The 23,340-nt window shown below is 36.0% G+C and overlaps 4 protein-coding genes across 5 annotated transcripts; 3 read left to right on the forward strand and 1 right to left on the reverse strand.

The window, feature by feature from the left end:
• The first annotated feature begins 1,894 nt into the window (after positions 1–1,894).
• Positions 1,895–2,644, forward strand: LOC120010487 (glutathione S-transferase T2-like). Its single transcript, XM_038861279.1, has 2 exons — positions 1,895–2,110; positions 2,207–2,644. Exons 1-2 carry the CDS (start codon positions 1,895–1,897, stop codon positions 2,642–2,644), a joined length of 654 nt encoding a protein of 217 aa, XP_038717207.1.
• A 4,826-nt stretch (positions 2,645–7,470) lies between these two features.
• LOC120010488 lies at positions 7,471–8,277 on the forward strand. Its single transcript, XM_038861280.1, has one exon. The coding sequence runs from the start codon at positions 7,471–7,473 to the stop codon at positions 8,275–8,277; it is 807 nt and encodes a 268-aa protein (XP_038717208.1).
• Positions 8,278–11,663: 3,386 nt separating this feature from the next.
• LOC120010489 lies at positions 11,664–12,364 on the reverse strand. The gene is made up of 2 exons (XM_038861281.1): positions 12,309–12,364; positions 11,664–11,958 (listed from the first exon to the last, which is right to left on the reverse strand). Exons 1-2 carry the CDS (start codon positions 12,362–12,364, stop codon positions 11,664–11,666), a joined length of 351 nt encoding a protein of 116 aa, XP_038717209.1.
• Positions 12,365–18,141: 5,777 nt separating this feature from the next.
• Positions 18,142–21,884, forward strand: LOC120011443. 2 transcript variants are annotated; one of them, XR_005471028.1, is made up of 3 exons: positions 18,142–19,488; positions 21,284–21,425; positions 21,533–21,884. XR_005471028.1 is itself a non-coding variant. In XM_038862556.1 (2 exons), the coding sequence occupies exon 1, from the start codon at positions 18,198–18,200 to the stop codon at positions 19,464–19,466; it is 1,269 nt and encodes a 422-aa protein (XP_038718484.1). In that variant the 5' UTR covers positions 18,142–18,197; the 3' UTR covers positions 19,467–19,488; positions 21,284–21,849. The 2 variants fall into 2 exon arrangements, 1 of the variants encoding a protein (XP_038718484.1); XM_038862556.1 differs by having other exon boundaries at positions 21,284–21,849.
• The last annotated feature ends 1,456 nt before the right edge of the window (positions 21,885–23,340 follow it).

The following is a 23,340-nucleotide window of genomic DNA, read 5'->3' on the forward strand; positions in this document are numbered from 1 at the left end:
GGAGGAACATCAACCGAGGAGGCCGAAGCTAGATGGGTGCCCTCGGTAAGTAGAATTGTATGTTGGCTTACTTAATTGAGTGCCTTGATATTGTATATATAAAAGAAGGTATACATTCATAAGTTTACACAAATATCCTTTGTACACATATACACTAATAGATCCTCTGAGAGATGAGTAGTGATGATCGTTGAGCAGCTGGAGTAGAGAACCTTCAAGGTCTCCTAGTGTTTCCGTTCAGAAATTCACCATCTCCGATACGGTCAGTGGCAGCGATGGGACTATTGGTTGAAGTAGAGCAAACCTAATGCCACATCTCACTCAAGAGCTGCTTCTTCCTTTTCATCTGCCGAGCTTAACCCTGCCCACATTTCCTTTTGAAGGGGGCCTATCATCCTATGGGAGGACAGTAAATAATCATGTTTTTTGAAGTTTGTGTACAGAGATGAAGTAGAGAAGCTTTGTGAGAGAGTGGTGTGGTGGACCCCATGACTGTTGTGTTTGACTTGGAGTCTTAGGGCACCTCCAACAGATACTGGATAGTGCAATATACTGGGTATTTAAAGTTTTGTTTACAATATTTGACAAAAAAAAATCTCCAGCAGATACTGTATCTCATACTCTAAATCTGCATTATGAACAGTAAAACGATAGATGTGCCGTTTCCCGTTCAATACTGCAATCAATATTTTAATCAAAAATATTCATTTATTTTTTGTTTTCTGTCTTTTATCCCTAATATCTTTTGCGATCTCGAGTTCTCTTTGTACCCTTCTCTCAAGCAACGACGACGCACTTGGTGCGTAGTCGATCTAAGGTCGTCGTCGGTGTGGGACCGATCAGCTTTCACTGCTTGCCCTCGGTGGTCTCTCAACCCACCATCGCCTTTCTCGTAGGCCCTATCTTTCTCTAAACCCATCTCTCAAATAGGGAGGATGCGACGTCGATTTAGGGCTCTGAACGACCATCACCAACTTCAATTCAGGTACTCAAACTCTAATTTTTTCTACACAATTTAGTGATCCTTGTGTGTGTGGTTGTTGATTGATGGAAACCGAGGTGGAATTTGTGAATGTGGGATCACGATGTTGATTTTGTGATTTATGAACTGTATCAAATTTGGGTGTGCATATACATGTGATTTCATTTTTTATGTCATTGATAATTGTGATTTATATACATGTTTTTTAACTTGTTTATTCATGGTATGGTTTAGGGCACTGTGAATTGATTTGGGATTTGATATACAATTGCTCATCTTTTGAGTTTATTGTCTTTTTTTATTGTTCTTTTTGTTGATTCTTGATCATGTATGGGGGGAAGGGTATGAACTTCTCTCCCTGTCTACCATGCCATGCCAGCATATATACCTATATGGTTATCTCTCTATGCATTGCCTTGTAGCTCAAATTGAGAAAAAAAAAAAGGAATTGTGAAGGAGAAGGCAGGGAAGGCATGTCACAGCCCTGTGCTTGAATGATTGAATGTGATTACCATTGTGTGATTATGATTGTGTAGGAGAAGGTCAGCAAGGGTAGGATGATTTATAGCTTATTTATATTCATAGCTGTCCCAGGTTTGATTGTTGTCAAGTTCTCTATCTATACCATTGTTTGATTGTTGATTTATATCTGATTTATCCTCTGCCACATTTATATCTGATTTTTATTCCCTATTTCATGCAATTATGGATTAGCAAGGTCATGATGATTTTGATCCATTCCCATATGATTCACAGAACAATACTCAACCTACGTTTCAAGTTTTTAGCTCCTGTGAAGAAGTCTCTACAGCTAAAAAGAGTCGGCAAGTTCGTTAGAGAGTGTCAAATCATGGTGGTAATTTCTCTATTGATGAAGACAGAAACTTGGTTTTAGCTTGGCTAAATACACGCATGGATGCAGTTCAAGGTACATACCAAAAGTCCAAGACCTTTTGGTCCAGAATAACAACAACTTACAATGAGACAAGGGGGCCTAATCATAATGAGCGGATAGAACGATCGTTAAATAGCCGATGGCAAGCCATCCAACTTGCTATTAACAAGTTTATGGGCTCCTTAACTCAAGTAGAGGCTGCCCGTCCATCCGGTACAAACGAGATCGACAAGGTGATTATTTTTGTTTAATAAAATTATGACAGATATGTTGTTGCCTTTATATGAGTTTACTGATGATGTATTCATATATGTGTTTTGAATATATAGATTCAGATGGCCAAAGAAATGTACCACCAATTGCATAAATCCCACTTCCAGTTTGATCATTGCTGGAATATGTTGAGGCATCAATCCAAGTGGACCATGCAAATGGGGCAACCTTCTTCAAAAAGGAAGCAAAGTGCTTCATGCTCGATCAGTACTCCAGATGCAATCAACTTGGATGAGGATGACATTTCAATTTCAACGTCAATCAAACTAGAGAGACCAATTGGTCGAAAAACCGAAAAAGAGAGGAGGAAGAAAGGGAAGGGTGATCTCAATGAACTATCAGATGTCATAGGGAAATTGAAGATCAATAAAAAGAAAGAACATGATGAAAGGATGGCATTGGCTGAAGTTGACAGAATTAGAGATGAGAAAGAATGGCAAGATCATTTGCTTATACAAAATGAGAAGCTTCAAGTAGAGAAAGTGAGAGCCTAGGCAGAGAGACAAAGGGCTGAAGCGGAGAGGCAGAGAGCCTATGCAACAGTGGAGAAGGTGGAGCAACAACGGAGGGAAAGGGAGTTTCAAATCATGATGACAGATCTGAATACATTGAATGAGGTTCAACGTAAATACGTTGAATCACTTCAAGCCAAGATCATGTCTAAACGTAATCAGTAAATGTTCTGTTTTTTATGTTGATCACCTGGTGGATTCTTTTAACTATTGTGTACTCAATATTATGTTTGATCTTATGTTTGGTATGTTTGTTTAAACGGGTATGAACTTATGCATTGTATAAATTTTTTAAATAGTATGTTGCAAGTATGTTGTTATCTGTCAGATTGGAAAGATATCTCTAAAATATAGGGAACATCTTGCCTATAGTATTATTATTAAACACTAGATTTGGAAAATACATAGAATTGAAACATAACAACCACACTTCCATTGAAAAAGATTACATGGTAGTTAGAAAGATAACAAACACACCAGACATTACAAAGATTACATAGCTAGGAATTTGTCATTCTTCACTATGAAGCCTCCATAAATGATTGATCAAGTCACCTTGAAGTTGAGAATGGACTTCTCTATCCCTAATGCGATGGTGGCGATGCATGAAGTTCACCACTAGAGCACGTCCTTCCGCTAGTCCTTGGAATATACTAGATCTTTCTAAGACATTAATGTCGTTATGAGACCTTGGTAGTCCAAAGAATGCATGCCATATCCAAAGGTCGTATGATGTAACAGCTTCCAAAATAATAGTTGGTTTATGTACATGCCCAGAGAACATACCTTTCCAAGCAGTTGGATAGTTCTTCCACTTCCAATGCATGCAATCTGTACTCCCGAGCATTCCGGGGAAGCCACTAGCCTTCACCTATTGCAAGTAGCCTTGCGAGATCATCGAATGTTGGTGAACATAAGTACTCCTCACCAAAAATGGCAACTACAGAACTTGCAAACCTTTTTAGGCTTTCTATTGCCGTGGTCTCACCGATTTTGACATATTCGTCCACAAAATCTGCTACAACTCCATAAGCAAGCATTCGTAGTGCTGCTATTATCTTCTGGAGAGCAGATAAACCTAACTTTCCAACGGCATTACGCCTTTGTTGAAAGTATGGTTCATGCGCTTCGACAGCAGTCTGAATTCGAAGGAATATATTACGACTCATACGAAATCTCCTTCGAAATGTAGCAGCAGGGTAAACGGGATGCTCATAAAAATAGTCATTGAACAACCGATCATGACCTGACAAAGTATTATGATTGATAGGCGTACGTCCTTCTCCATAACGACGATTAGAAGACGATCATTTAATCTCCATAGCTAACCCCATGACTAATATATCCTCCAGATTGCCATCATAAGGTTCGGCATTGATGTTCTTCTTCTTTCTACGCCTTGAAAAGAAATCCATTGCTAGTAATATTGAATGATATATGTTGGTTTTTAGATATAAAGTTGTGATATAGTGCATTGCTTTTATAGATTTTTTGTACAACAATATCTTCCACACAATTAAACCACTCCATTTATAGCCACATAACTCAACAAATCAATTGTAGCCATACAACTCAACAAACTCAAATGATAACCACATAACTCACCAACTCTATTGGTGGCCACACAACTCAAATACAGTGGTTACCACACAACTTAACCACTATATTCGTATCCACACAATTCAACTACTACATTTTACATAATCACTCAATTATTTATCCACAAAAATAATTTAAAATATATTAAAAATTAATTAACTTAATTATTATAATTAATTATTAATATATATTTAATTTCTGAAATAAATAAATATGAATTGATTTATTATTATGTCAATTGATTTAAATGTAAAAGAAATTGAGTTCAAATAATAAAAATTGAAAGTATAAATGAATATTTAAATGATTTAGAGTATCTGTGGAGTGGTAGTAATGTTAGAGAAACTGTAAATCTGTGGAAAATGTACTTTTACTGTAAATTTAGAGTTTTTGTTTAGAGTATCTGCTGTGGATGGCCTTAGACTTGTTAGTGAAGAGTGGCGTGAGTTAATTAAAGTTATACCAAAGTGAAATGTGCTACTCCCAGTAGTGTAATTAGTATTTTATGCATAATAGGCTGCTGGAAGTAGCGCATTATGTCAAGCTTGTAATTTAAAAAAATTATGTTATTTATATAATTAAAATTTTAAAAAATTTTAGTAGGGAAAAAAAACTTCTTTTCACTTAATATTCAATACTCCATATTAATTGAAGGTTAAATAAAAAAAATGATATTTTGAAGGTTTCAAACATTATTCATAAAATAATTTTATAGTACTCTTTTTCCATGAATAACACCCCTTTAACAAATTAAAACTATGATCTTTAAAGAATTTTTAGACAACCCATAATTTTAAAGAGAGAGAGAGTTGTATCATATGTTTTGTTTATACCTAAAATGACCCTTACACATCAGTTGACATGTGTCAAGATGGGTCCCACGCTTTGCAAAAAACAACCAACTTCTAAGTGACACACGACAAGGGCATGACATTTTTTTTATTTCAAATATTTGTTCATTTTGCAAGATTTTTTGATGGTTGTTGACAACAACTTGTTGGCCTGGAGTCCGGTGATAAGTTATTAAAAGTCTGGGTTGTCTGAAAATCAATGTCCAAAAGGCCTACAAAGGAGGGGATTTTTGTCTTAATGGTTTATCCTCTTCAAGGTTGGTTTGTTGAGGAGTAATCAAGATTTCAACAAGATTATCTCAAAGAGAGTTTAGGAGAAATTGAAATTTGTTAGAGTCCTTGATTTTTTTTCAAACATGTTCTCAGTTGAAACACGACACTACGAAGTCAATGCCACGTTCGTCCTACACCTAAAGGAAGATGACATTTTTTCACGATCTTTCGTGCAGAAATATCAATAGAATGATGATTTTTAGCCATGTTTATATAATCTCAAGCATAAAGCCTGCTAATCAGGAAGGTGGAAGATACCACAGTTTCTTAGAATATCTACATCCACCTTGAAGAAGAAGCACGGCTAGAGAGATGTCATTATCATCATCCCCATTTTCAGGAGAAGGTTGCGGTTATCAAACCCACTAACCCAGTCACTCCAGCAAGTAACAAGAAGGTGATTTCCCATTATTTCCCACTACAGATTACGTGAGGCAAGTGCTAGGGAAACAGGAGTAGAGACATCATCATGATTACCATGAGCACTATTAAAGAAGAAAGAAGACAAGTTTACAGGCACCCCGCGTCAACCACAAACCTAGTGTCTTCAATATTTTATTGCTTACTTAGGCATGGTTTAGACCACTTATCTTTTCAATTAGCTTGGCTCAGGGCAATTAGTGTAGATTTGTCTTTGCCTTTTGATAAAAGCCTCTGCGGCTATGTCTTTAATTTAGCTTGTAAAGCATGTTTTGTTACATCTCAGGATGTACCACTTTTAATGAAATTTCTAATGCATTTCAAGAATGTATTGTTTTTTCATTTTCCTCCATTAGAAGTCTTTTCAATCTAATGATAGTCTTCCGTCTTTTGTTTTTTTCAAATTGACACTACACGAATTTTAAGTCATTTTCTCGGAAGGTAAACCTTGATCTACCAACTTTGTACTCTCTAACTGCACACAATCTGTTTAGTGAAGATGTCCTACTTGGTGTAATACATTATCAAAATCTTTGGATGACAACAAATCATGACACTCCTGCATTTTCATCATCTATAACTCTAATATTCATGTTCTCAACAACTAGATTTTGGATATCTTATGTCCAGTGAAGAAGATTATAATATCCGTTTTTTTTTTTTACTCATACGGTACGCTACATTCCACTAAGGACAAAAAAGAGAAAAAAAAAAACAAAAACAAAAACCACCTGTTCTGCGTCCACTAAACCTGTCTGCCCCTCTCCACTCCAGTAAAACAAATAAATAAATATAAAAACTTCTGACCAATAGCAGCGCCGCAGATATGCTACAACAACAGAGGCATAGCAGAGGGCATCATATATATACATGGGTTTTATTGAAAAATGACCCCCGATAATAAACAATTTTGAAATATAACCCTTATTTTTGAAACTTTAAAATCTAACCCTTTTAACGCGTGAAAAGGCAATGTTACTCTTGTACGGGTAAAAACTCTGCAAAACAAACAGTAACCGTCTCGATTTGTGTTCTACTAGTCCTTTCATCTTCTTTGTCTTCACACACGAGCGAGTTAAAATTTTTTCCCTCACATCTTCATCTTCTTCGTTCTTCCGAGACATACTACTTTGTTGGAATTTCTTCTAGTTTTTTACCAACGAACAACAACAACGAACGCGACTAAGGTTAGTCTTATTTCATGGCTTGACGGTGCTGGTTTACGTTATTTTTGTTTGAATATTCGTTGATATTGCCGTGTAATCCATGAGCTTCTTAAAGATGAGTTTGGTGTACACCTTCATTTATATGTACGAGATTTTTGGAAAATGTTAGTGAAACAGTTATGCGTGTTACATATATGTTATAGGGTGTTGGGTTTCGTTGGTAAAGGCATGCATGTTGGTTGTTATCAGTTTTTCAGTACATGTAGAAAGGTGTAGTACTGTTCATGAAAGTTTGTACCTTTTTCGTTGATAACGGTATTACTTTTACGTTGAGAACTGCTTTTATTTAGGTTGATAACTGTATTACTTTTTCATTGATAACTGTATTACTTTTAGTTTGATAAATACATATATATTTAGTTGATAATTGTTTTGGTTTTGTGTTTATGTTTGATAAACTTATTTTACACTTTTCATATACATGCAGAATTGACATAAAATGGCTTACAAGATTCCCATGACTGAGAGATTTGGTGCGAAGGTTCTATCGTTTTCAAAGTTATATGAAACCATAAGCGATATCAAAAGTAAGCTGAATGAAGATCAGCTTACTTTGTTTAGGGGATCCTGTTTTGGGGCGTTCTTACAACTCAAAAACATGAAATGGGCTCCACTGATTGTACACCAACTCCTCCTTAGGCAAATACAATCAAAAGATCATGAAAAAAAAGGGAGGTTGGTGTTTTTTATTGGTGGAAAAAAAGCAATTTTTTCAATAAGGGAATTTAACCTCATAAAAGGACTGAGGTGTCACTCCCTACCCGACATCTCATTATATTTGCAAGAGATGGAGAATTCTGGCGAACCTAGGGTGGGTTTGCAATATAAGTATTTCAAAGGAAGTTGTCATATTTCATGCCAAGAGTTACAAAGGAATTTTATGCAGTGCCAAGCTCCAGAAGATGTCTTTAATTTGACACTTGTATATTTTGCTGAGTCTGTGCTCTTAGGTAGAGATGTTAAGCTGTTGATTGATGTTGATTTGTTGAATCTGGTCGATTATCTGGATATGTTCAACAAGTATCCATGGGGTACTTTGTCATACAAGAAGACAATACAGTCCCTGACTAATTGTCTTGTTGGAAGGTCCGAGAAATTTAAGGCTAAGAAGAATGATTATGAGTGGTATAATCTACTGGGTTTTCCTTGGGCTTTCCAACTATGGGTATATGAGGTTATTCCCAGTATTACAAAAAAATTTGCAAACTGTGTTGATTTGAATTTGCTGCCTAGAATGTTGAAGTGATCATCAACTAAGGCACCAAAGTTGAAGACTGTCAATGATATACTGGAGGCAGAGGAGGTAATTATATTTTTCTGGTTTATAATGACAATGTTTAGGTTGATAATTGATAACGTAGATGTTTTAGTTGTTAATGAGAATTTTATGTTAGTATTGTATATATTTACGTTGGTATTGTATATTTTTACGTTGGTATTGTATATATTTACGTTGATAATATAATGTAGATTTTTAATTTATATGATTTTTTCATCTTCAGGTTACAGTTGTATTAAAGAAGGGAATGTTGGAGTCGTATTAAAGAAGGCAAAGAAAGCTAAGCAACTCATGCAGAACCCAGGAGCTGACTTTGATGTCAGTTCAGTTAAAAAGTCAGATGATACATTTGAGATGGGATTGCTTGTGAGTTCATTGATCAGAGGATTGGTCAAGGATACTCTTGCTGAATTAGAAAATAAACTGGATCAAAAGATAAATGATATCTCAGTGAGGCTCAGTTCTATTGAGAACGAAATTGTGGGCCTAAAATCTGCTCAAAAGTTGAGCAAAAAAGAAGAAGAAAAGAAAATTGTACATGATAAAGTTGAGGAAAAGGAAGAAAAGGGGGATTAAGAGGAAGATTGTGAAGATGGGGGCGATAAAAAAGGGGAAGCATGTAAAGAAAAATACTCTGAGAATGAGCACACGTTTAATGTCGAAGGCAGACAAAGAAATATCAGAGTTAGAAGAGTTGGAGAAGAAGAAAAAAGTGGGTTTGGAAATGCTCATTTCCAGGAGAACGAGGGCTTCAATGAAGAAGAAGCCAGAAATAAATGATGATATAGATGGAGTTGGAGTTGAGCAGGTGGATATTGGGCACCTGGAAAAGGGTGATATAACATCCATCAAGGGGGAAGATCACTTGCCAAATGAATCCAATGAAGATTTGGATAAAATTATTACCAAGATTATTGAGAAGGTGGATCATTTGCCAAATGAATCTACCGATGATGATGATCGTCAGGTTGATAATCCTTCTATAGCAGATGAGAAGGTTTACAGTGATGATATCAAGGTTGATGAGAAAGTTGATAATGACCAGTTTGAAGTTGAAAACAGTGAACTTAAGGTTCATAACCTTACGTTTATGGTTGACAATACGGTTGAAACTACTTCAGATAAGGTTGATACCAATGAGCTTATGGTTGGTATCACTGAAGTTAAGGTTGATCAACCTGATGAACTGGTTGATTTGAATGTGGATAAGGTTGATGTCTCAGTTGAAGAAACTGAGAATGAAGAAATGGTTGATGGGATTAGTTCTATTGCTAATGAGGAGGATGATACTGATGCGAATAAATTACATTTGTTGGCAAAGCTGGCAACCGAAGGTCAATAGTATCAGAGCAAAAGATTGAAGAAGAGGGGTCCGTACCAAGTGTCACCATATACGGACCCTTCCAAAAAGAAGAGAAAGATTCAACCAGAGTTCAATCATATTTCAGAGTATATGAACGAATGGGAAGCTGAAATGGATGAATTCTATAAGAATCCCATCAATCAGGATAAGATAATTGATCTAAAAGTCATTGATGCAAAAAAGGATTGGTTTGATACAATCATGGACCAAAGCAAGTGGCTATTAGATATGCACTTATAACTCTTAATTTGTACATTACTTATTTTGTTAATGATATAGAAATTTATACATTAGTTATTATGTTAATGAAAGTTTGTAAATTTTTTTTATAACTGAATTACTTTTACGTTGATTGCTGCTTCTATTTAGGTTGATATATAATAGTTTTAGTTAATACGTGAATTAATTATAGGTTGATATATGCATATAGATTTGGTTGATAACTGTATTGCTTTTGGTGTTTATGGTTGATAAACTTATTTTAGTTCTTATAATGATATAAATATGTTTTGCAGCATCTTGACATTGCATTGGATTTCATTCGTAAAAGAATGTCTGAGAATACTGATATTTTCAGACAAAAATGTGCGATTATGAATACACCTTTCCATGTAAGTATTTTTATTATCGTTGATTTTATCTATGTTTAGGTTGACATCTATATTACACTTTTCGTTTATAAGATACACTCTTTCATTTATAACATAAATATTTTTTCGTTGACAATTTCAATATAATTTTTTTTCCAGACATATCTCAACATCCGTTACAAATTGCACGAAGAGAACACTGAGCCTTCACATTGGGACAGTGATGATCTTCTGCTGCATTTTGTTGACGGATCTAGGACAAATATGGTCTCTTGGTCCAATTTGGATAAGGTTTATTTCCCAATTAATGTAACTGCTGATCATTGTGCTGCTGGTGTGATAGACATTCAAAAAAAGAGGATCATTTGTTATGATTCACCTATCAAACACACCAGACAGGAGACATTTAATAATGAAATAAAATCCATTGCAACATTGATCCCGAAGATGCTGAAGCGTGCCAACGTCATCGACAATGAATCTCCATGGACCATAGAGCGTGAACCTAAAGTACCTCAACAACAAAATGGGTATGGTATTCTATTCCTTTAATAAATATTCTTCTAATCAATAATTGATCTAATTTCGTTGCCTTTTTCGTTCAGTTCGGACTACGGCATGTTCTGTATAAAATTCATAGAGATTCTCTCAGCCGATAAGGACGTGATCATTTTGAAACCTGAGGACATGGGATTTATTAGGAAAACATTTGCCGTCGAGACATGGAAAATGGGCATGATGGGAATGTAATTATTATTTCATTAACATATTATCTGTACAACTATAATTATTTCATTTATATATATGATATTCTATATTTACCAACGAACAGTTAGAGTAATAAACGTTACGAATAATAGTTATCAACGAAAAACTATGGACCATAACATATAACTACCAACGAAGACTGTTAGAGTAATCAACGTTACGAATAATAGTTATCAACCAAAAACTATGGACCATAACATCTAATTACCAACGAAGATTGTTAGAGTAATCAACGTTACGAATAATAGTTATCAACGAAACATGAGATACCCTAACAAATAACTACCAACGAAAACAGTTAGAGTAATCAACGTTACGAATAATAGTTATCAACAAAACATGAGATACCCTAACATATAACTACCGATGAAGATTGTTAGAGTAATCAACGTTACGAATAATAGTTATCAACGAAACATGAGATACCCTAACAAATAACTACCAATGACCAAGTTCAAACATAATTCTCATGGTGCTGATGTGCTAGGGTGTAAACAAATGGGCTTACTACAAGTTTGACAGTTGTGACCATCTTGTTTGCAACGACTGCATTTTCTTTTTTGTATTTGCTCACCGGACGATGGAATTTGACGTTTCTTTGGTCGTCCACTTTTTCTCTTGGTTTCTGATGGTTACACAACCCTCACTTCCTCAATCAGAACATTAGTGTATGTGTTCAAAACGGGGTTGATTAGTTCTGCATATGCCAGTAGCAGCATATCAGTACGATAATATTGCGAACACGATGAAATTATTGGTAATTTTCTAACTCTACATGCTGCAAAAGCGTGGATGCAAGGTATATGGTCAATATCAAAAACTCTGCAGGAGCAAGTCTTGCAGGCCAAATCCACTTGTCCTCCATCATCACCGTCTTTTATAAGAAAAGTATTTATACTAATAGGCTCCACAGTCATGACTCTAGCCCTGCCAAATTGACAATTTTTATTATCAACGATAAAATTATAGTAGTCAATGAAAAAAAATAAGTAGTCAACGAAAATAATATTTATCAACGAAACATTTATTCAACCAAAATAACAAAATTCTCAACGAAATATAAAAATCATCAACCAAAATTATTAAAGTTATCAACGATAAATTTTATAAACTAAAATAACAAAATTCTAAACGAAATACATAAATCATCAACCAAAATTCTCAAAGTTATCAACGAGAAATTTTATTAACCAAAATAACAAAATTCTAAACGAAATACATAAATCATCAACGAAAATTCTCAACATTATCAACGAGAAATAAATTACGTTACATACCTATTCCTTCTTTCTTCTGTAACTTTATCGTAATAGTCAGTCAGTTCACCTTTCATTTCAAGAGCTATTGATCGTCTCTCATGAAACCATCGTTGTAATAAAGATTGCAGATGATCCATCAACTTTGTAATAGGTAGGGTTTGAGCATCCCTCAATATTCCATTTAAGCATTCAACAATATTTGTTGTCATGATGTTATACCGTTGTCCAGGAAAATAAGCCCTAAACCATTTCTCAAAACCAGCTTCACTTAAATAGTTGAAAACATTACCTGCATCGAATCTGTTTATTTGATTCATGATATGGTGAAACTCCACCTTATCATATGCCTTTGCTGCCTTATAGAATACAGGGATGGCGGAATCACTAAACTTTTTGGACTTCAAATTCTGACCAAGGTGATACATGCAAACACCATGTATGGAATCTGAAAAAACTCTCCAGATACTTTTTTCAATACTTGCATTCCTGTCCGAGATAAAAACAAGTGATTCCATGCTTCCAATAGCTCCATTCAATTTTTCAAAGAACCATGTTCACGCATCATCATTTTCTGAATCCCCTACTCCAAAAGTCAAAGGATAAACCTGGTTGTTTCCATCCAAACATGTGGCAACAAATAATGTTCCAAGATATTTACCTTTCAAATGAGTTCCATCAACACAAATTATAGGTCTTATACAAATACGAAAAACCTCTTAATGATCGTCCAATGGCCATGAAACAGTATTTGAATCGATTGATAGAATCCGACTCAATATGTGTTACTATTCCTAGATTTTTTGATTCCAATTGTGCAAAAAAAGAGGGAAGTTCAGCAAAAGATTGTTCTGGCGTATCATGTAATGAATGTATTGCACTTTCTCTAGCCCTCTAAGCTTTCCCATAAGTGATTGAAACTCCATGCACTCTCTCAAAATCCTTGACAATGTCATTTGGTCAATAAATGCAACTAACCCCCTCATATTTAGACTTAATGCATTCCCTCACAACCCAACTTGTTGCTTGTCGAGCTTCGTTAAATTCAAAATAAGAAGAAGACAAATTTTGTCACGATATACCTTTATAACGAAAAAACAAGTGTCCTCAACTCTTGTTGCTCGAAGTCACCACTTGCATTCACTTACTTTGCATCTAGCAACAAAAAGAGTTTTTGTCGATTTTGTCACTTTGAATTCGAAGTGCAAATGAAGCGCATGCATGCATAGCTTTTTAAACAAGCTCTTTTTGTCTGGAAATATTTCTCCAACTTTCAAAACAGCATATGAATCATCATGTACAACAGGTGAGATCATATTACAACAGCTTTGTGACGCACCAATTGAATTAGAACCGGCAAATCCAGCATTACTCTCAGAAGACAAATTTTCCTGGGCAGTTGTATGATCATTGGCGTTAACTTCTGATATATTTATCTAAGGGTCGTTACGATCATCAATGTTCCGACTGAATCCAACTATGTCGGGTTCATCAAATAATTCTGTATCTGCAATATCATATCGATCATCGTTTAACTCAAAATTTACCTCAGTATCATCATCATATACCTCTCTATCAGCGTTTGAAATGCATAGAGATGTCCCAAGTATGTTCCTGTTGCTGTTGCATAGTACAAAAAAATGAACATCCTTGTCACCTTCAATCTCAACAGGTTCAGTTGGACCATGGACATTGAAATTATACTTCAATTGGATGTTATCTGTCCGACAATCGATATTGGTCAATTCGTACACCATATCCAATAATTGGTCATACGAGATGTCATTTGGAATGATCATGCCCTTACTCTTCCCACTTTTATATGCATAACTGAGACCAACCTTTTCCCAAGACCCACAATAACGAACTAATATGCTAACCTCTTCCATTTCTGAATCACAAAATAAGTGAGTATTCAAACAAAAAATTCAACAAAAAGTAACAGGGTTATCAATCAAAACTTGCATGTGAAAAATTAAAAACCAAAAACATGCAAGTTGTTAACGAAGCATGCACAAATTTATCAACGAAATACATGCACTTGGTATGATTTAAGAAAAGTAAAACAGTTATCAACTAAAAAAGTTGTCTGATATCAACGATAATACAAACGTTTAGCAACGAGAATACACACGTTTAGCAACGAAAATACACACTTACCTAAACCAAAATACACACGTTTAGTAACGAAAATTCACATGTTTATCAACGAAAATACACACGTTTAGCAACCAAAATATACACGTTTAGTAACGAAAATACACACGTTTAGCAACGAAATATTTTTACAAGTGTTTTTACTACACTAACGGAACCTAATACCGAAACTACAAACCCATCAACGAACTAATATGATAACCATAAAGTTGATATTATTCATCGAGATTGGCTGCCTTTTGAACAATTTATATGACATCCTCTGCCATATATGCTTTGGGCTCCTCATCATTTGAATATTTGTGGGAAACAAAGACATTGATACATTCGTATCCATTAACCGCTGCAATCATATCTCTTATATCGCAGTTGTTCTTCAATATCCGAAGTCCATGTTCTAGATCTTTGATTCCTGGTACCTGGTAGTAGCACTTATCATATGTTTCATACCCTAAACCCTCAAGACACAATTCAATGTCAAACATGGACATCGAAGAAGGGTCACAATTAAATTCGTCTATGAATCTTCCAACGTACTTCACACGAGTTGATATTCCTGGAAAGAATTGAGAATCCCAGAATGGTGAAGTATAAGTGTAAACTTTCTGTCATTTACGACTGGTCTAACCATCCTATTCATTATGTCTTCAACCTTATATTTTTTGACTGGTCAAACCATCTTCTGTGCTATGCATCTAGCCATGGTTAAAGTTGTTGGGTGAGAAACCCCCTTCATTGAAATCGTGATATTATCAACCCTATAAATGTTTTATCAACGAAAAAAATTGCCTGAGTTAAACGAACCTAAACGAAGTAACCAACGAAAAATTTGTCTCACATCAATGAAAACAACAGACATTTATCAATGAAATATTTGTACTGGTATAGTAACTCATAAAATGCACTACACTAACCTTAGTTTAGTGCTATCTTCCTTCTCGACTTAAATGGCAAGATTTTTGAGCACAAAATGTTGTACGGTAAAATGCAGACTCGGTGAAGTAGGAGACGAAGGGTTGGACATTTAGCGACGACGGTGAGCACTTATATGTTCTACGGAAACGAATGTAACGCCTCGACCCGGAATGCGTTACTTTTGATATCCTCTTAATCAATCTCCTATTTAATTCAATCATTAGGTCACCAAAAATTTCGATAGCACCTCCCCATAATACGGAGGATGCCAACCTGGAGTAACACGCAGCAATTTCACAAATATATTCACAACCTAGGCAGGGCCTCCGACCATCTAACAATTCACATCACAAATTTAAATTCTCAATTCTAAGCAAGGCCTCAGGCCACCTAACAATCATAGCATCAATCAATTCTCACATCTAAGCAGGGCCTCAGGTCACCTAACAGTCACACACAATTTCTCCACACAACAACATATATAATCAACATCCACCACAAATAGCAATCCAGCAAACATAAGAAATCGTCAGGACACGAAGTCCACAAACCCGGTTCGGGAGTCCCGATCACACGGAGTACCCTCCCTACCATCCATCCTATCATCGAATAGGGATATCACACAATATCTCAACTAAGAAACATAGATATGACAAAATAGTAACAACATATATCAAGTTTAGAACTATCTAGTCATATCCCTCTCCAGGGGTCCATCCATGTCACACACCCTTCTCCTGATCCGCGACCCTAGTACCGGAACTAGACTCACCTGCGAGGAGGGAATAGGAGAAAGAAAAGGGTGAGCGAAAGGCCCAGTAGGGAATAATAAAGAGTAAGTGAATAACATAAGACTGAAATATTAAAGAAAGGCACAAATGCAACAATACGATAGCTAACATCATGTACACCAAACACAAGTAGATAACCACACCATACGAGATCCTAACTTGGCCTACCAGCATCCCTACACATATCGGGACCCTGAACAGCCCAACGACATCATTGCATGGTGTTTCGAACACATATGGAATCCTGATCCAGCCCACCGGCATTCCCGTAGTCATGGGAACCCTGAACGGCCTAACGGCATTCCACATTTCACATCAATCACAACTAGGAGATATACGGGTCCATACCCAACATCTTCCATGCAATTACAATGCATGTCCAACATGGTTATGCAATAGGGTATACATACAACCTAAATATATATATATACTACTACATGATGCATGTTCAAGAGTAAATCATGCTCAATGGAAGATTGAACAAGTAGGGTATGCAATGTAATTCAAATCATACAATAAGGATATCACAATGTGGGGTTGTTCTCCCTTAGGTGCAATTAAGGCGAGAACCAATTTATAATGAACATTGGGAAGGAGCAACATTCGTAATAGGATAACATATTCAGGAGAATAACAAAGGTGGAATTTCCCTACCTCGCACTCCAAAAATTAGCTATGTAAATCAATACTCAACCTTGACTTTTCCAGGTCTCAACCAACCTATTATCCGGTAAACCCATCCTCCAATCAATATACAAACAACTTCAATTGCGCATATCTAATACAAATTAATCCAATAAATCAAGAACTCATTACCTTCTCTTACCCAAAACTTCCCAAATTCTTGAACTTCACCTACTCAAGCTTGCTACTCCAATCAACAATAGAACCTAGCAATACAACCATAAACAAGTCTAAATCAACCTATTAGATCACTAATTTCATCTAATTTAAAGAATTTCTCTCAAATCTACAAAACCCATAAAACCCTAGAATCTCAAATCACCCAATCTTTAAATACTAGCTTTTAGGTTTAAGAAACTTACCAAGGTTGTAGAAACAAGTAGAGGGAAGGGATACAAGCTTCCTTTAGGCCTCAAATGATGTAGGAACCCATGGATTTGAGTTTGGGTTCAAACCTTGAAAGATTAGAACAAAGAGAGGAATTTAAGGATATGTCAGCTAGAGAGAAAAGTTAGGAATCTAACTTGAAACAACTTGAAAGAGGGTAATCTTACCTTGGTTGATGATCTTAGATTGATGGGAGGGAAGAAATTTGAGAGAAAATGAGGTTTAGGGTTTGTTTAGGTCGGGTATTTTAAAAGAAATTGCAAAAATGAGTGTTTTAAACAAATTTTGGGTGAAAAATTTCCGGACACCTGTGCTAAAAAATCACTTGTTTCAGTTTCTTCTATATCTGTCCGGACGGCTTTTAAAAACTGTCCGGACGGTTACTCCTATAGTCAAAATTTTCAGTTTTAAAACCACTCGTACACCCCCAAATCACTCGGTATTAATTTCTAATGATATAAATATATACTCAACACGTGTTGGTGCTACCTAATTTCTAAAAGAAAAGAAGTTCAGGGTATTACAATGAATACGAAGCTTGCGTTGCCGACTTTAGGCTTGTTTGCTTCTTCGACGACGTCGCTATGACAGTTTACGGAGCTTAGACGTCCTGATGCTTCAACCTTGAAGATTTGAGCTTTGGCATATAGATTTCATTAGATCTGTGACAATTTTGAATGAAAGAGATATAGATGAACGATTTTACTGGGTTTGAAGGAGAGAGAGAGTGGTTTCGTAGATGGGGAGGAGTGCTTTTAGGAGGGAAAACCATTTTTAGGGTTTCAAGAGAGAGGTGATGCATAAAAAGACGTGAAAGGATATGAATGTCTTTTTCTTTATTAAAAGGGTTAGATTTAAGTGTTTTGAAAAGAAGGGTTAGATATAAAAAATGTTTATTAACAAGGTTATTTTTCAAAAAAAACCCTATATACATACATACAGCAAACCACTCAAGTCCGTTTCTGCGAGTTTTCCAATGGCGGACAAGAACATTTTTTATAACATTCCTCCCAACTACGTGACGCTTGCTATGCTTAAGGAAAAGTGGATCAAGGAGCAAGAGCGGAAGAAGAAAGACGAAGAACAACAACAAGATCAGCTCCAACAAACAAATCTCCAAAAACCTCAATCCGAAACCCTAGATCAGGGAGAGGAATTGATTGTTGTTGAAACGGAGGGCACTGAGAAGGAGACGGAGATCCAGCCTGCTAGGAAGAAGAAAAAGTGGAAGAAGAAAAAGAGGGTGAAGAAAAAGTGGGAGGGTAACTTGGAGGAGAAGTTAGGGGGAGGTGAGCCTCACGCGCCAGTGATAATTGAGAAAAAGAAGGGTCTGGCAGCTAATCCAAGCGAAATCAGGCCAAAGAAAGAGATTGTGCCGAAACGGAGCGATCGTGGTGGGGAAGATGTCAAGCGAAATCAGGTCGAGAAGGAAAAAGGTTCGCAAGTTGGGTATGTGAAGAAGAAGGTACTGCCAAGAAGCGAAATCATGCCGAAGAGAGAGATTGTGCCGGAACGGAGCGATCGTGGTGGGGAGGATGTCAAGCGAAATCACGCCAAGAAGGAAAAAGGTTCGGAATCGGGAGGTAGGTATGGGAAGAAGAAGGTAATGCCAAGCGAAATCATGCCGAATAGAGAGATTGTGCCGGAACAGAGCGATCGTGGTGGGGAGGATGCCAAGCGAAATCACGCCAAGAAGGAAAAAAGTTCGGAATCGGGAGTTAGGTATGGGAAGAAGAAGGTAATGCCAATCGAAATCATGCCGAATAGAGAGATTTTGCCGGAACGGAGCGATCGTGGTGAGGAGGATATCAAGCGAAATCATGCCGAGAAGGAAAAAAGTTCGGAATCGGGAGTTAGGTATGGGAAGAAGAAGGTAATGCCAATCGAAATCATGCCGAATAGAGAGATTTTGCCGGAACGGAGCGATCGTGGTGAGGAGGATGTCAAGCGAAATCATGCCGAGAAGGAAAAAAGTTCGGAATCGGGTGTTAGGTATGTGAAGAAGATGGTAATGCCAAGCGATATCATACCGAAGAGAGAGATTTTGCCGGAACGGAGCGATCGTGTGGAGGACATTGTGCAGAAAGTCGGTGACTTGTCCGTGAATTATTATCGGAATCCTAGATTAACGAGGCCTATTGATGTACGCAAAGGTAGTAGAGGTTATAGGGAAAAGACAAATGCTCAAACCATTTGGGTTAGAAAAGGAGAGGCTGCCGGAGGTGGTGGAGTGGATGGCATTTGAAAGGAGCCGAATAACTTCACTGGTAAAGAATTAAGTCCCTATTATTTCTTTTCCTGCAATGTTTTTGATTTTCTTTGTGAGAAGAAGAAATGCACCTACTGCAGGGTGGTTGTTTTGTGAGGGCTACTTGACTGTGAATATATTTGCAAGTTTTCAGTATGCGAGCCTATGATTTGTTTATTTGTATGCTCCGTCTGGTAGGATTTTGTTCTTATGGTATCAACCTATGATTTGTTTATGTGGAAACCGCTGAAGGGTTTCTGGCGTTTAAAAATGTTGAATGTTTTAATTGTGGCTCTGAGCTTTGAATAGAAAAAGGGAAAGGGAGTTCATCAATAAATAGTAAAGGATTTTTAAGTAGGAACGAGTTTTGGCTCTGCACTCTGAGAAATTACCCAGAGTTACTGGGTGTGGTGGAAGCCCAATAATCTGTCTATTCCTGTAGGGTGCTTATGACTACATCTTAATCTGAGCTGAATTATTTATGATATTTGTAGGTCATTGGTGCTCTCAGAATATAAGTTGGCACATGTAAAATTTCTGATTTGTGCAACTAAGAATTGATAAAAATTTATTTCAATCCCTGAGATGGCTTTTATACTTTGTGTCTTGTAAGGCCATCCTAACCTGTGATAATAGTGTGGGGGTCATGGATGATGGAACAGCATTTGTTGAAACATTGTGACTTAAATTGAGGCCGTGGAAAACGAATATTACTTGAATGCCGTCATGGTCTAGTACGAAACACAGTGTAACATCTTAGACACAGATTCTGTTTTTTGATCTACAAGATTGGAAGGATATGAAATTGCACTAATCTAAAGCTTGATACAATTGAGTAAGTGATGAGAGTGAACCGTATGAGCTGGTTTGAGAATATGAGTTAACCAGTAAACAGTGTTTAGAAAATTGTGTTTGCTACATTGTGTTCTACCAAGTTACGCATATAGGATGCAGATGTAATTTTTTTCCCTCTATTTTTTTAAAAAAATCGATCTCATTTACCTCTTTCTGAATTCTGTCTACATTTACTCATTTATGAATACATTGTCCATGCATTGATGAAGGTGTCACTTACGAAGTTTGATGCACATTTTGCATATTCTATTGTGAGGGTGTTTAAGTTCTCTTAGTTCACTTGTGCATGAATAGGATAGCATATGCTAGAGAAATTTCTTAAAATACAGCTGTATGTGGTGGAAACTTGATTCGATTGAAACCAGAAAAGGAAGTCTTGCTGTAGTTACTATTGATGATAAAGGGGCTACAAAAAGAACTTCTGCTCTGAAACTTGATGTGATGAAATGTTAACTCTTGAAGAAAGGTCATTCAACTTATTGTTCTGTTAAGTTTCATGGATGGCAATATAATGAATCAATTATCAACTTACATAGGTGATGCATTCATGGTATGTTAAAGTCTGTTAGAATGGGCAGATGACAAAAAAAAAGAGTATGAAGTTTGAACTGCAATGTTGATGAGCTACTTTTCAGATGGTGCTCTCAGCTAAAAGTTGAGCAATTAGCTTTTAAGAAAAAACTGGAGAGATCATCATCATCAGCATGATAATAATGCCTTTCACCCAAACAAATTGTGTCAGCTAAAAATGTGATTGACCATAGTGAGACGACACATAATATACGCTGTTGAACCCAAAAAGTGGAATGCTCTCAATCTCTTAACATGGTTTTGAGACAAGTAGAGCAGGAAGCGGTCAGTTAATTACTTTGATAAATGTTATTGTTCTATGTGAATGTTTAATTGTCTGTTGTCATTTATCTTCTCAAGAATCGTAATTGTTCTCCCCTGTATTGCAGCTTAATCATCAACCAACATCCGTTATGCTATTCTCTGCATAAAAAAAGTGGCACCCGCTATAGCTTTGCTGCATGCCCATGATTTTTTTTTGGGTAATGTGGAACCCACGCAATTATCCGATGGACAACTGACTAACATTTGGTGATAACTCTTCCAGTGTTACCAGAACTTTCAACTTATTTTCATGGTCATGTAATTGTATCTTCTGAACATCTGTTTTGTTCATTCTCTCTGTTGCAAGTCATCAGCTACATGCTTGAAGACATGGGAAGTGGAACCCACTCAGTTGCTCAACCTAGTACGGGAAGATAATGCAGGCTAACATTCGTACATACTAGGTTGAGTAAGGGTCCATCTCGCAAATTGTGATAATGGAAACACTCATGAGACTTGAACTCACAACCTCCCACTTGGGTTAAGAGTTATTGTGGTTAAGTTCACCATCTCAACCATTTCAATCAATGACCCATTATTTGTCTTTTATTATTGAGTACACCTGATCAATACTTCTATTGTTGGTAATTCACATTTTGTGGCATTTTGCAGAATGAAATTCTTTCTGGAAGACATTTTACATTAATAATGCTTTTTCTTTGTCAAGATACTGCTTTGACCATTAACGGTCCTACATTTATTTTGTCTTGACATCTTAGGCTCCCCCTTCTGTTCATGTCACCATAGACATGATCCGTGGAAACTGAAATGGAATGATCAATAGATGTTTTAATATATAATGAAATTGTAGATATGTTTTTTTCTATTATTGTTCCTATCCTATACATATTGATTCAATATCTAGACGGTCACTTTGAAAACTATATCAATCAGGGGCGGATGTAGTGTTAGCCTATGGTCGGCTTAAGCCCACCCTCAAATTTGAAAAAAATTTTACTAGTGTACCATAAAATACCCATATCTAAACATAAACTCATTTATTTTTAATACAACATAACGTAACGTTCAAATGGCCCAACTCTTTCTTTTTTTTTTTGGTAAGAGGCCCAACTCTTTCTCCCAAATCAATAAACCTCGTACGAAACATATCATTTGTTTGTGTGATTTTAGGTTTTTTTTCCTTTTCTTTGGGATCTCAAGAGTTTGAATAGTCTGGTCTGTTTATGGTAAAAGATGTAAATATATTTACTGAGTTTGATGTTTGTATGTTTTTTGAGATAATTCTTAAATATTCAAAAGTCACCAAGTTCTCATTTGAGAAGGAATTTCAGTTAAAAACACATATTGGTTTGAGTTTGTTGAACTCTTTATCTTTTTAAATAATTAAAAGGGTAATATGGGATTATCCTTTGTATCACACAAGGGAATATAGGATAAAAAATAATATTATTAGATTTAAGATAGGAACAACACCAATCGAAGATAAATTGTGAGAAAAATTATTTTTAAGATGGTATGGGTATGCACACTATAAAGATAATGGTGTGGCGGTAAGGAAAATAATAAAAAATGATATGAATTTAATATAAGCTTATAAAAATATGATTCTAAATAGAAATAAATGGTGCAAATGATAGATTCCTTTGATTTTCTTGCAAACCCAAATTGAAAACTTTTACAATGGTTCCAAGTTACTTTGATAAAAAATTCTCCATAAATTCCAATGCCCTTTAAGTCAATCTCAATAGATTTAGACCTAAGCATGAAAAAATGATCTTTTTTGGTCTGCATCACTCTTATTGGGCTTAGAATTCTGTTTGGGCTTTAAGATTTTGGTTTGGGTTTTAGACTAAGAATTTAAGACTTTTTTTTTTGAAAGGAAGAATTTAAGACTTGAGTGGGAGAACATCAGTAAATCTTGATATGTTATATGAGTTTATGTCACCGTTCTAGGGAAGAAAAAAAATGACCCTAACACTATTCATAAGGTACGCGGTTCATTTAAAACTTGAAAATCAATCCTATGGGGTTTGAAAACGGTTTTGGTTTTGATTTTCAAACCCGTTACGATTTAGGGTCAGGTTTTGTTTTTGATGCCGGATATAGAGTTCCCGAACCGTTTAATTTAAAAAGTGAATTAAAGTAATAACATTATAAATCA

This window comes from Tripterygium wilfordii, chromosome 12 (genome assembly GCF_013401445.1).
Source record: "Tripterygium wilfordii isolate XIE 37 chromosome 12, ASM1340144v1, whole genome shotgun sequence".
Lineage (NCBI taxonomy): Eukaryota > Viridiplantae > Streptophyta > Magnoliopsida > Celastrales > Celastraceae > Tripterygium > Tripterygium wilfordii.